This window comes from Coloeus monedula (genome assembly GCF_965178545.1).
Source record: "Coloeus monedula genome assembly, chromosome: 3".
NCBI classification, from domain to species: Eukaryota; Metazoa; Chordata; class Aves; order Passeriformes; family Corvidae; genus Coloeus; species Coloeus monedula.
This window is the reverse complement of record NC_138783.1, coordinates 49,048,983-49,063,027: the sequence shown is the minus strand read 5'-3', so window position 1 is coordinate 49,063,027 and position 14,045 is coordinate 49,048,983. Positions and strand designations below refer to the sequence as shown.

The window sequence follows — 14,045 nt, the reverse complement described above, 5'->3', positions numbered from 1 at the left end:
ATAATACTTCCTGTATATCAGTCTGTAGATGTGAGCATGCAGGTTATATTGACTGAAGCAGAAATGCTTAATAGACAGCTCTGCATAGGATTATGGTGGCCAGTTGTCATCAATTCCCAGAAGAAAGTAGTCCTTGGACTGTTTTGTTCCAAATGTTTCAACTGTCTCTTGCTCAGACTGCAAGCTGCAGCCTGGATGGTACAAGGAAGCAAGGAAAGAGGAGGCCAGTCTGGTGATTTAACTTTGCAGTTACATTTGTAGCTGGGTGTAGTTGCAGCTGGAGTGAGAAGTTCAGAGTAGAAGAAGGAGTTGCAAGCGGGGCAATAGGAAGGATATAGGACTGAACTAGGCTGATTGACCAGAAGTGAGTCCAGTCTGGGCCTTGCTTAGAGCTAAGAAGGAAGAGGAGGGAGGAGTTTGGCAGGCATTTCTGTAAACAGCAAACAAAATTATCTTGCTTCTGATGTGGGATGGATTGACACTTGTTTGGGGAATAACTAATCACAACACAAGGCCTTTTTGGTTGCTGGGGAAAAGAGACTATTGCAAATTGTCTGTTATTCTGAGTGTGGAAGGCGGTGGCATGTATGGGGAATGCTGTGTACGTGAGTAGTTTCCTATTTAGTACTCTGGTTCAGCAGCATGTGTCGGATCTTGCTCTACTAACACTTGTCCCGTCTTTCCCTGATTGGTGCTTGTGCTTCCCTGGCTTGTACTTAGGTCAGATCCAGCAGAAGCTGGGAGATTGCTGCTTGAGAGCTGTTCAGGGAGGTTTTAGTGAGTTGCGGGGAGGGAACCCAAACCTAGTGCAAACCTAGCCCCAGGCTATCGGGCCTTTGGAGTTCAGAGTGCTTGCGGTCAGTACCAGTGGCCTTGTGGTTAACCTTAAGGTTAACTGAGCTGTCATCTTGGACAGAGCCTAGATGTTGTGGGTTACATGTGCAGGGTGAAATTTTAGTATATTTTGAACAGCTGAATCTCTCTCTTCTTGGCTTAGAGGAAGTTGATCCATACTCTTAGTATAGACCATGGGGGCCGCATCTGTTTAGTGCTCAAAAACTTCTAATGGAGTAAAGATCTGCTTTGCTTTTTTTTTCACCTGTTACCATGCATAGAGGATGTAGTGGCCATCTGTCTTTAAGGCAGGTATCTCAGCAGACTGCAGAAAATGTGAAAATTGCCACTGGCCTTGTCTCCAAGTGTTGTGGTAATGGATAAAGGAGCAATAGCTTGGTCCTTTAAAGAGTTACAATCTCCATCTCTTTGCGTGACACTACTTTTCCTACTGCACAGTGTCACCTCTGAAAACCAGGTGCTTGTAGACATGGAAAAAAAAATTCTATTATTATTTCCTCTCTTCAGTCTGAAATGCAAATTGATTTCTGACAAGGCTATGAAGAGTCTTCATTGTTAGCCTTTTCCCTGGTGACTTGTGAAGCTGTAACTCTCATGAATTTATTTTTCACACAGAACAGCATGTATTTTCCCTACTGTTGACCTCTGACTGTGCTGTAAGGATGAGAAGTATTGAAGGGAAGGCTGTTTCTTGCAGTAATCAGTGTAGCAGCAGGCATTTGTTGAGCCTAGGAATTCAGGACATAATTCAGGGAAAAAGGCAGCCAGAGCTGGTTTTGGATGTTCAGACTCCCCTGAGAACAATTCCCAAGACAGCCCTCACAGTTTGTGCCTGTATTCAGAGGATGGTGCCTTGTCTGAAGGAGCCAGCTGTCTTCCCTGATTCAACACAGGTGCTGTGTAGTTGCAGCCACGGGTTTCTGAGTGTCCATGGGTTTGCTCTTTCTGTTTCTCTGAACTGTTTTGTGCCAAGAAGGCCCGGTTGCTCACTGTGCTTCCCACTGCTCTGCTAGTGATTGTTATAACAACAAGAAGTAACCCTGCAGTGATTTCATCAAAACACTTACTCCCTGCGGTGCATTTCAGCTTCTTATTGGAATACTTTGGATTAACAGAGCCTTAGAGGAAGAATAAAGAAGTCTTTGTGTTTGTCAAGGATTTTAAATAGCAAGTGGCAGCCTCCTAGTTTGCAGAAAGAGCAACTTGATCCTCTGTGTTTCTGTTTGCAGCCATGCACATCTTGTTTTGCTGTGAACTTAAGTTATATATATATATTTTTTTAACTGGTATTTCTGTTGTCTCTCTCCCCAGAGAGCTTGATTTTCCCCTGGTTTTACACCTGGTGTGGCTGCTTTGCACCTGTGTTATGCACATGTATAATGCCACCAGTATCATGTGCAAGGTAGCACTTCCTGTAATACTTAGCAGGAGGTGCAAAGCGACAGGCTACAATTTTGGTGGTGAACAGCATGTGTACCTGAAGCCAGGATTTGACCTTCCAGAATAATGGAGAATTGAATCAGTATCCAAAAAATGTCATTACTTCCTGGTATCACCAGGTCCTGCACTAAACACAGTTTATCAAACACATACTTTGAATATGATTCAAATTGAGATGAAGCTTTTTTTAAAATATTAAATGAACACATTTGAAGCTCAGAGAGAACACTAAGTCATCTCTGACCTGCATATTACCGGCTGAGTAATTTTCACCCAGTCACTCCAGGGCTGTATTTGCAAAATCGTTTTAATATCAGTATAACTGTGCAGTATCTCAAATCTGAATGTCTGAGTGTTCACGGGGAGAAAAGAGAGTCCATTTACTTTTTATGCTTGCTGCTCTGGAGCTTAGGAAACCTTGAGCAGCCTGAGGAGTGACTTTGGACTGTTAGCTGTAGAGATGGCATGTGAACATTTCTGACTTAATTTACCGATGAATGTATGTTGAGCTTGCATTAGCTAAGTATTAAATGGCAATAAAGGTATTAAGAGTTAATGGAAAATGAAGTACAGAGAGGCTATTGCTTTTGAATGGTACATTTTTGAATAATTGCATTCCCGGTTGATTTGTTTTTATAGATCTCTTCCATGTCATTCTTTGTGCTTTTTGAAGTAAATTTTTGTGAGGAACAGATGAAATCTAATTTGCTCTATGGCTTGCATTTAACAGATATTTTATTGCTGTGGCATTTTATGTAAGTTATTAATTGCAAAGCACATTATGATGTGCAATTCTAACTCTAGCTAATTTGATTAGCCTTGCAATACAGTAGTTTTAGGAAACTCTTGTTAGCATGTAATAAGATCTTGCAGTTGGGAGGGGAAAAAAACCCCAAGCTGCTTGATCACTACATTTTCATTGATTTGCTTAAAATCCCAGGACCCTATTCTAGTACTGTGCAGACCATGGACCGGTGTTTTGTCCTTCTCCAGTTCTGCTGCTGAAAGGGTTGGAAAGGCTACCCATAAAGATGGCTGTATTTAGCAGATTAACAGAGCTCTGTATTACCAAGAGCAATTAACCCATCTCAGTGATACAATCTTAACATGGGTTCTGAGAGCACTGTGTGTAAAGACAAAAACCTGTTTGTGTAATGATGGGTAAATGTGCTGAGCTTCAGATATGTGCTCCTTTCTTTCAGAGACCACAGATGGAAAGACAGTCTGATGATGTGGATACCAACCTGGGACTTAACAATTGTTTCTAGTTTAAAGCTTTCTGAAAAATCGGAAGTTCGGATTAGGCTTTTGTGGGGCTAAGCAGCAGTGCACATGAGCCACAGTTGCTTATCTGTAAAATTGGAATAACAGTGCAGTCCAGTTATCCAACAGCATGATGAGGATGGTGTTTCATCCAGGAATTGTTAAGATGCAGTAGCATGCAGTATTCATAGGAATATTGGGATAGGGACATTAAGCAAAAACCAAACTGATGTATTCAGTGAATGCTCTCATGCAAATGTAAACATCAACCAGATTCAAAGGTATTGTCACAATGTTTTGGGAAGATGTTCTTCTGTAGAAAATTGCTCTAATGAGGGAACACAACTTCCTGAGAAAGTATTTTGGTTTCTGTGGAACTTTCTTCATGAAGGGACCTTTGTTCCGAAAAAAGAATTTACTGCCTTCATCTGCCTGTGCAGCCCCTTGTGATCTGGGAAAAGCCTATGTTCAAGTCTAGACTCTGTTTGATTCTGAGACAGGCTGTAAGTCTCTTGTCCATTTCCTAGGTGTTAGGTGCTGCTTAAGTTACTGGCTTTTGTGGTTCTGACTCCAGTGGAGTGGTAAGAAGAAACGGCAGAACACTTCCACACTGTCCTCGACAGCAGGATACTTGTCTTCTGTTTTCCACTGATCAGGATTACATTATTAATTTAAATCCAGACCTTGGCTCATATTGAGATGTTGTGTAGACTACCAATAGAAAAGTTTTCTTAATTTGTTATTCATTACCTTTGTTCTCACGTTTCAGGGTGTGCTGATGGTTGGTCCTCCTGGCACTGGCAAAACAATGCTAGCAAAAGCTGTTGCTACAGAATGTGGGACGACATTCTTCAATGTGTCTTCCTCTACACTGACGTCTAAATACAGAGGCGAGTCTGAGAAGCTGGTCCGCCTCTTATTTGAAATGGTATGTCCTTGATGGTGAGATCTGGGGCTCATTAAGGTGAGAAAGGACAGTATTCTTGGTTTCCTGCCCTTCTGGTTGCATGTTGGAAGCATGGAATTCATTGAACTGACACTCCCTCAGCCAGTTAGAAAATCATAATCCCTGTGTTTCCAGATGTGGTATGTTATTGAGGACTAAGAAGGAAATGGTTTGTCACCCATGTTTAGGATAGCATTTTCCAGACTAAATAGAGAATTGCGACCTTAACAGAAATTCAGTACTTGTTTGGTTATGGGATAACAATGGAAGGGGTTTGGAACAGTTATTCTGGAAGCAATACATGTTTTAGTTCTGTTTCTGTTCTGAATGATGGTCACAAGCCTCTCAGTGAAGCTGTGGCTGCAGTCCATCATGCGGAGTATGTGAAGGACATGTCCATGTGGACTATACCTCTGGGAGCCTCGCTGCACTCCTGTAACACTCACAGCTAAAACCCTTCTCTCTTGAGATCACTGAGCTCCCTTCTGTCACTTACGCTTAATACTCACCAGCCCAAAACCTGGACATGAAAACTGCCTGTATTGTGTCAAGAAGACTCCTATTGTGGTAGTGTTTCTTTTCCCCTTTACAATACTATTTGCTGGGGAAAGCCAACCAACAATTGTACCCAAGGAGTACAATTTAAAGTGTGTAAACCTCAGCATACGACAGACAGTTTATAAATCAATGTCTTGAATTCCTCCCTTGTGACAGGCAAGGAAGATATGTACGTAGTATGTCTAGCAGGGCTGGGTTGTGCACTGATGAGGGCCTGTGCTTGCTGAGCAGCCTTAGTAGTGATGTTTTCATTTGAATAAAGGCACGGTTTTATGCGCCAACAACAATCTTCATTGACGAGATAGATTCCATCTGCAGCCGCAGAGGCACGTCTGATGAACACGAGGCCAGTCGCAGAGTCAAGTCAGAGCTGCTCGTGCAAATGGATGGTAACAAGGGCTTAGATCTGGGTTTGGGGCTGGGATGCTGTTTCTTTACGGGTGGGAGCGTAAGAATGTGAGCCATCTGGAAAACCTGGCTTTATGGATAGGGGAAAAATGAGGCAGAACTTGAGATTAGTGTATTTTTTGAGTGTTCAACAGCAGATAATTGAAAAGGGTGTTCTGCTTTATTTTTTCTAAAATGGCTATTTTTAGGGTGACTTGAAAACCCATATTAAAGAGACACAGACTCCAGGAGAAGTAGATAATGGAAATTTGTGCAGTTTAATGCAGGTATTTAATTTGTATTCAGTTTAAACAAAATTCTGCCCTTTGCTAGAGTTTCCAACTGTGGAACCACATTGTGAGATCTGCTTTTGCTGTATTCTGTGGTGGCGGCTAATATTACCTTTTTAAGTCAGATGTAGTACCTGTTTTGTACAGGGGCACACGATGAGCATAGCCATCTGAGGAGTAGTATATGGTGTAGAGGTTTGATAACCACCTTTATATTGCAGCTATTATAAACTGCTGTATAAACTACTGTATATAAACTGCTATTTAAAATGTTCTCAGATTTCCAGATTTGGTGTGGTAGGCTCAGGACAGGAAACCTTTAGATCCAAAATGTTAGTTTCTTTGCAGTCCTCATTCAGTAAGCTGAGTGACTCCTATTTCTTCTATGACCAGACTCGACAGAGATAGCACTGTCAGTGGGACAAGTAGGGCTATACTCACATATGGCTGTGTTATTTGCACTGTCAAAGAAAGCTCTCCCCTGACTCAGCAAAAGAATGAACTGTCCCTCTCTCTGTGATAATGATGGTCTTGTGACACCTAGCTATGGGAAGTTTGGAAAGGGACACAGGACTATAGAGAGCTGTTGTTTAGCTTTGTCCAGGCTGTGTTTGTCTGTGCAGTGTTTCTCAGCAAGCATCTCAATCAATAAGAGCTCTGGAGTAAAATTGCTCTGAACTGTTGTGCTTTCAGGGGTAGGTGGTGCTCTGGAAAATGATGACCCTTCCAAGATGGTTATGGTATTATCTGCTACAAATTTTCCCTGGGATATTGACGAAGCTCTCCGACGGAGACTGGAGAAGAGGATTTATATACCTTTGCCCACAGGTATGCTTGATAAGACCATTTTCCTTTCCTCTCTTTACAAGATGAGTTTAGGATTACTGCAGGACTGTTGCGTTTGTGAGGAATCCTGATGGTTTTATGATGAGCAGTGTAACTCAGGGGTTAATCATTTGTCTGGATTGCTTTATTTTTAAAGAGAGTGAGAGAAAGAGAAATATTGCTTGCTCAGGGGCTTAAAAGCAAAGAGCTGTGGCATTTCAATGCAAGCCATTGATGGGTTCTTATATTTTGAAAGAGAGTTAGTTTTAATGAGCCTGGAATTATTTTAAATGTTTAACAGTCAGTCCTTGAGTGATCATCAAAGGCAGCCTTTGGACATGTTCACAAATACTGCAAATGCACTCCATGCCCTTGCAGACAAATGCAAAGAAGTGGATCCATGAATTTTCACTTACAGGCTTAGTTCATTGCAAATCACTGCTTGCTTGCCTTTATTACTGTGCTTCCAGTCACTCAGAATGCAGCAGGCTGATTGCTTTCCTGCCCTAAGACACCGCAGCTTGTATTGTCTTTCCTAGCTGTCATTCACCTGTCCTATTAATTTTGAGATTCCTATCACTTGAAGTTTGCATAGGTTCGTTTCTTCTTGGTGCAGTGGATGCCTCATCTCCCTGCATGAGCACTCAAGGTAACAAGATGCATGTCCATGGTGACAGCAGTTGTGATTGAGTTTAGCAGGTCTAAGGACACTTAATAGTTCTACAGCTTGTCTTTGCAGCTTACAGGCAGTAACAGCTCCTAACAGGATGCCTGTCTTTATGACCAATTAGTTTAAAATCCTATCAGCTCTTCCTCTTGTTTCTAATTAAACCAGATTGTTTTTTAACACAGTGTATTATACCCTGGACAACATAGGAGATGTGATCTGGTTTTATTTACAGTCTGAGGTTCTGTTGTATATATTCTGCAAGTAAGAATGTTGTGCTATTCTGGGCAAGTCTGGGTGATGCATTTTTAACTGTGCTGTGTGATTTGATGTAGTCAGGCATTTTAACTGAATAAGTGCTTTGATAGCATATATATACCTGTATATTATGGAATTTGATGCAAGTATATATTGTGTAGTGTTTTATTTTCAAAATGCTGCACAGATTTGCTTAGCCCCACAGCAACAATTAGAAGAATGTTCTCTGATGCAGGATACTCTCTGCAGGTATGCCGTGTGTACATTGTGCTCTCTAAATAATAAATCCCCATTTTATAGCTAGTGCCAGTTGTGTGTAATGGGTAACTCTGTGCTCTTGACAGTTCTGCAAAGCAGACAAAACCTGCAGCTTTAGACGAGCTTTCTATTTTCTTTTGTATTTCTCCTTCCCCAAAAGTTTAAAAAAAATAATTAGGGACATCAATAAGTGAAACATAATGTGTTTTATTGGACATTTCTTTAAGACATTTAGCCTTTCCTACTGCTACTTCTTCTGTTGTAGTTGTCTTTTTTTACAGGTCATAAAAATTGATCACTTGAGGATGAAGATGCTGAGCTGGTGTATTTTTTCTGTACAGTGAAAGCCAGGAAACCAGTCATCCTCTCCTTTACCACCCTTGTGCAGAGTAACACAGAGGCCTAAACTGTCAAATGTGAATTCCCTCTTACAAGCTTAGGCTGCTTAACATATGTACCCAAATGCACATATGCACATGCCCTCTGCAAGAGAAATGGTTAATTGACGGCGTAAGTGCTCATTTACACAGCTGGTTATCACTGTGTGTGTACTGCATCTGGGTAGGAAAGTGAGATACTGGGACATTTGTATCATAAATATATTAATATATGTTTATTGTATTAATGTGTCTGTTTTCTATCAGGCTTCAGCAGATTCCTTGGGTCCCAACTGTATTAACCACTTAAACATATGCTTAAAGTTCAGCCTTAGTTGTTAAGGGGTTTGTGCTGTCTGAAGCTCTTTTAATAGAATCCTTATTGTAGTTGTTGTAATGAAACTGCATGAATTATATGCAGTCAAACCCTTGAACAGAGAGTGGATCCAAAGGGATGTGAGAAGAGACAGACATTTGTAGGATTGTGCTCTTGTGCTCTTGGGTAATATGTGACCAAATGCTTTATCACCTGAGACATAACAGATTTTTTTAATGACAGATCACTTTGACAAATACCTCTTGACCATGCTGTTTTAATATACTGCATTTAACCAAATTCTTCACTGTATTTGATTGCACACTTCACTATGACTTGTTCTCTCTCTTTTCTTATATTGAACTCTTTTCTTCATACTTGTCACTGAAAATCTAAGTTGTGTTTATATCTTTTTATAATGTAACTCTTGCAAGGCCTTAAGCAAGTATTTTAATGTTCTAGCAAAAGGCAGAGCAGAACTACTTAAGATTAATCTTCGGGAAGTAGAACTAGATCCTGATATCAGCCTTGAAGAAATTGCTGAGAAGATTGAAGGCTATTCTGGTGCTGACATCACTAATGTTTGCAGGTATCTCATTGCCCTTAATTTGCAAATAGAACTGCATGGAAAGTCATCATTTGCACTGTATGATAAAAGGCAATACCCACTACAGCTGAAGCCATGCTCACAGTGTATGTGTTTGAGGCCCAAATCTATTTACTGTATTCATGTTTTACTGTCATGTGGAGTGGTCTAAAGACCATGAAGTCTTTCTGTGAGATGTGATTTTCTTGGATCTGAAGTGAAAAAAATTATCTGAGCAAATCTCATGTTACAATTGGCTGCATTTACTGTAGTTGTCTGCTTTTGTTAATGTAGTGCAAAGCAGATTGTTATTGGTTTTTTTAATCCCATTAGTTTAGGAGCTGGAATTCTGTAATACAAAAAATTCCTTTCACAGAATACTTCTTTGGGACCTCTATATGCTGGATGTTTGGACAGCCACCAGTGCAGCACAGTCTTGGTGTCTACCTGAATCTCCTAGGTGAAAGGGTGATATAGATAGTTTATAATATTAGTATTTAATTTATTTCCATCCTGTTCCCGCAATTTGTTTCATTTTTGACAAGTAAGGCTTTTCTCGTTAAGGACAGGTATATGAAGAAACTTATCTGAAGGAAGTCTGTGTCCCTTAAGAATCCTGTCAAGAGAAATTGATCCTGTAGAAGAGCATGGCTTGGGAATCTTTTTTTTTTTTTCCCCTGCTGCTTTTCTGAAAATATGAAGTCCTTCCACAGATTTGAAAACTTGGTGTGTGTCATGTAGTAGAGAAATTACCTGTTCTCCCTAAGGCTTGTGTTATGCCTTGCTGGGAAAAACCTGGGGAAAGAGAAAATGTAATTTCAGACTGCCTGTGGGCCACAGTGTGAGAAAATGAGCAGTGTTTTTCATGCCAATGGGCCAGGCTGGCAGGATCTGAGCTGGGGAGGAGTCGTGGAGCAGGCAGAGCATGAGGAGCCACAGGCACCGATGGCCTCAGCACACATGCATCATCTCACATGTGGTGCTGTGTCTGATGCCTCCTGCTCTGCCCTTCACAGATCCAGGTGCTATGGACAAGCAGGCAGCGAGCTGGGCTGCACTCTGAACACTCACTGACTGTCCTTTGGGGCTGTGCTGCAGGGAGGAAGTTGAAGTCTAAAAGGAACGGGGTGTAAAAATCCAGACTACTTAAAAAAAAAAGTCTTTGAGTGCGGTTTGTCTCCCACCCTGCCCTTTCCTGCTCTAAAGTTGTAAAATTTCATCTCCATGAATCATTGTAAAAGGTTTTCAGTTTTATAGTTTTAATTATCTCTGCACATTTACCATATGCTTAAATGGGTTTTGGTGCCAATGCATTCTTTATGTTGAATTAATGTAGTGATCTGGGAACATGGAAGCTACGAAAGATGTGAACTGCATCTTCTATGGTAAATAAATGCTCTCTTAAGTGTTCTGCCAGTGGTTTCTAGCAAGGGTATACAATCAAAATTCATAGGCTTACAGCACATTCTGCTAGCAATTAGCTCCCATGCATTGTCCTGTATTTCCAGGGATGCATCTTTAATGGCAATGAGAAGACGTATTAATGGCTTAACTCCAGAAGAGATTCGTGCACTTTCTAAAGAAGAGCTTCAGATGCCGGTTACCAAGGGGGACTTTGAGCTGGCTCTGAAGAAAATCTCCAAATCTGTTTCTGCTGCAGACCTGGAGAAGTATGAAAAATGGATGGCGGAGTTTGGATCTGCTTAATCTCAGTGACAGCTTTCCTTTGCTGGAGTTTTATGGTTTTTGTTGTTCTCACTTGCAAAATGAGTTAGAAATCTTTTTAAAGGTTTAATAAAAGGTCTGACTCTGCCCTCATCCCACCCCTTTCTGGTGACAGGCTCTTTTAAGCTCTTTGCCTTTAAAGGGAATGAACACAATAATGAGCTGATATTGTAAAAGATATTTTATCTCTGAAATAGAAAAATAAGACAAACAGGAAGGGAAAAATCATACTTCTGAGGGTAGGCTTTTTATTTTTCAAATGAAGAGCAGTGTTACTTAACTTCCTCCTAGTCCTTTTTCATGGCTGGAGTCAATAAATCAGCTGGGGGATGTGACTCCAGAGAAACAGACAAGGGCTTGCTGTACCCCCTGCTCTTAAGTGCTGCTTCTGCCTCCCTTGAATGTGGCATCCAAGTTATTATTCTTTCTCTCTGTGCTCGGATATTCGGAGCAAAGCTTGTGGATTAATTGGCATTACACAGAGGAAATGAGGATCAGTTTTCCATCAAGATGTGGGCCTGACTCTCCTCTCATGAATGCCCATTTGGAATTGATGTCAGTTCAGACTTATCAGTGTTACTTGCAATGACTTCTGATGGAAATGAGAGGGAAAGAAAAAGGCATGGATTGTTCTCAGTCCGGTTTATGCTTGTTCTCTGAACATAGTTTGAACCTGTCTGACCAGTAGGCACTTTGACTTAGGTTATAACTTGCACTTTTATGCTTATATATCATCCTGTGCTTTGTCTGTGCTATCTAAATGTAATTGTTATTACTATCATTATTTTAGTACTTAGAGTTTAATACAGTAAAGATGCTAATATCAAGGCTGCATTTAAAACACAAGACTGTCCTTATAACAAGTGGCTGTGAACTTCCACTTCTGATTAGATATGAACTTTTTCCTAGCATTACTAGGCAATGGGACTTGTACCTGTTTATGTTGTAGAACTGTTCATGGTTAATTTTTTTGGTGAGGATTTCTTAAAAGTGTATAATTATTACTGGTTTAGTGATATTTAGAAAATAATCTATATGATCTTATTTATGTTTTAACTGTTTCTTCCCTTCTCTCATACAAGTCCAGTGATGAGAAGGGTTGAGTTCTAAACTAACATTCTCTCTAGAGTATACCTGTAACACTGACTATATGAGCTTTTCACAAACTCAGCCTGCGAGTCTGGCATATGAAGGTTTCCTGTGGAAATGTGAAGGAGTGGTCAAACGACAAGATTTACAGAGAAATATGCAAGCTCTCAAGTTTTTGGTGATGTTGTGATCTAGGGCATAAGTATCGTGGTGGATGTGAATGGCCGTGCAGCTTGGTAGGTATTCAACCCTTCAGCTCTCTGCTGAGACTCCTAGTGGCATAGACAGATGTGATGAACTGGAGTAAGAAACACGGCACCTCCTCTTCAATGGGAATATGTCCTTATTTGCTCCTTTTTGTTAGTTCTTGGAAGTTCCCAATAATGTCAGTAATTCAGCACACTGGTCTCTTGGGCCGTGACATGGTAACCACTAAGGCAAAATCACATACTTATTTTGGTCAGGGAAGTGGTAAAATCATCATCCCTTGAAGTGTTTAAAAAATGTGTAGATGTGGCACTTGGGGACGTGGTTTAGCAGTGAACGTGTTAGTGCTGGGTTAATGGTCAGATGTGATGATCTGAGAGGTCTTTTCCAACCTTAATGATTCTATGATTCCTCCTGGGGAATAACTGGATCTTTATAGAGAGAAAGCTCTGAAAATATTGTTATGGACTGTAATTTCTTCCTTATTGAAGCTGTAGGCTGCTGCAGTTGTTCTTTGTTTGTTTTAACTGCAGTAGAAATTAGTAAAGCTACACAAATCTTTTGTGGCCGGTGCCAGATTAGCACTACAGGGTCACTCACTAAAGAGGCCACTGCTGCCCAAGGGGCTTAATCTACACAACCAAGATGTAGAAGAGAGTTGACATGAATGCCAGTAACAACCCTACTCAGCTGCCCAAGAGCAGTACTGGGATTCAGCAGTTGCTGCTTAGTAGGGTCTAAGTACCAGTTTGCTCAGTTTCACATTGCAAGCAGCAGTGACCTTCCTACTGATGAAAGCACAGCACTTGATGAAAATGTCAGTCTTTGATGAACCTTCTACCTTAAGGCATTAAACTTTCCTCTTGGCTGTTAAGCAAAATTCACTGTACTGGGCATTCCCTTTAGTAGGAATTATTCAGGTGCTGCAGTCTTATTCTCTAAAGGTCATGGTTTCTACCCCAGAAATGTTTTTACTGTACAGGTCCATTCATCCTTTACAGCTGCAGAACAGAAAAGTGAAAAGTTTTCAGGCAGTAGATGTTTGTGGTAGTTGTGCCCCAGCATTACTGCCATGACTGGGGCCCTGCTAGATCAGGCACCCCAGAAGACTGAGACCAACCCTTCCCTGCTGAGACCTTTCAGGAAAAGGAGCTGTCCTTGTGTGCTGACACTTTCATCTTTACCAAGTCATGCTGGCACACTCACGTAGGTGGGCTTGGAGACTGGTTTATTAACTCTGGGGGAGCCAGCACTGGATGCAGCTAGGAGCATCCCAGAAAGGACGTGCAGCCAACAGTGCCAGCAGCTCAAGGCCCAAAGGATGAGCGTACTGCTCAAAGTAAGACCAGTTCATGTCCCACTGGTAGAAACCCTTGTGTAAGGATATTGGACTCCTTAGAGAGCACTGTACAAGCATGTCACAGCCTGCTGTGACACTGCATTCAGCCTGCACCTCTTTGTGTATGGAGATGCTCCATACACGCGGGGGTACACACACACAATAGGTGGTGTTCAGTAGTTGTACCTAGATTACATCAAAAACATGTTTTAAAGCTGTGTTTACATGTTTTCTAAACATCTGTGAAGGCCCTCTTGGGTGGCACTGTTAATTTTTGTACAATATGCAATCTGGTTGTATGAAGTAATAAATGTGCGCATAGAGTCTGTCTCTCTCACTCGAGTGGGGCTGTGAGTGCTTTGCTGTTAACTGCTTCCAAAGGCTGCCATACAATGCAGATCTCTTCAGCGTGTCATGGTGCTTTTGGACTCACCAAAGTCCTGGATGGAGAGCAGTTAAAGCAGAGTCTGGGGTTTTGGATGAAGCTGCCAGCAATGCTCTCTCTCTAAATTGGCCTTTTGATGCTACAAGCTATAAAATGGGAGAACACTCCAATGCCCAGCAAATGGAAGGAGGGTGGGGGAGAGGAGAGGGGACGCCCCAGCAGATGTTCAGTGTTAGCACCTGATTCAGACCTCAGAGAGCCAGGCAGCCTTTTT

At 41.4% G+C, this 14,045-nt stretch overlaps 1 protein-coding gene across 1 annotated transcript in view; it reads left to right on the top strand.

The window, feature by feature from the left end:
- The window catches only part of KATNAL1 (katanin catalytic subunit A1 like 1), a gene marked incomplete at its 5' end in the record, with an annotated part of 28,012 nt that extends 17,082 nt beyond the window's left edge, over window positions 1-10,930 (top strand). The window contains 5 exons of the mRNA XM_082278187.1: window positions 4,328-4,486; window positions 5,325-5,451; window positions 6,433-6,567; window positions 8,903-9,029; window positions 10,535-10,930. Coding sequence (XP_082134313.1) covers window positions 4,328-4,486; window positions 5,325-5,451; window positions 6,433-6,567; window positions 8,903-9,029; window positions 10,535-10,733 — 747 coding nt within the window. The 3' untranslated portion in view covers window positions 10,734-10,930. The remainder of the gene's footprint in view (window positions 1-4,327; window positions 4,487-5,324; window positions 5,452-6,432; window positions 6,568-8,902; window positions 9,030-10,534) is intronic.
- Window positions 10,931-14,045: the final 3,115 nt, after the last annotated feature.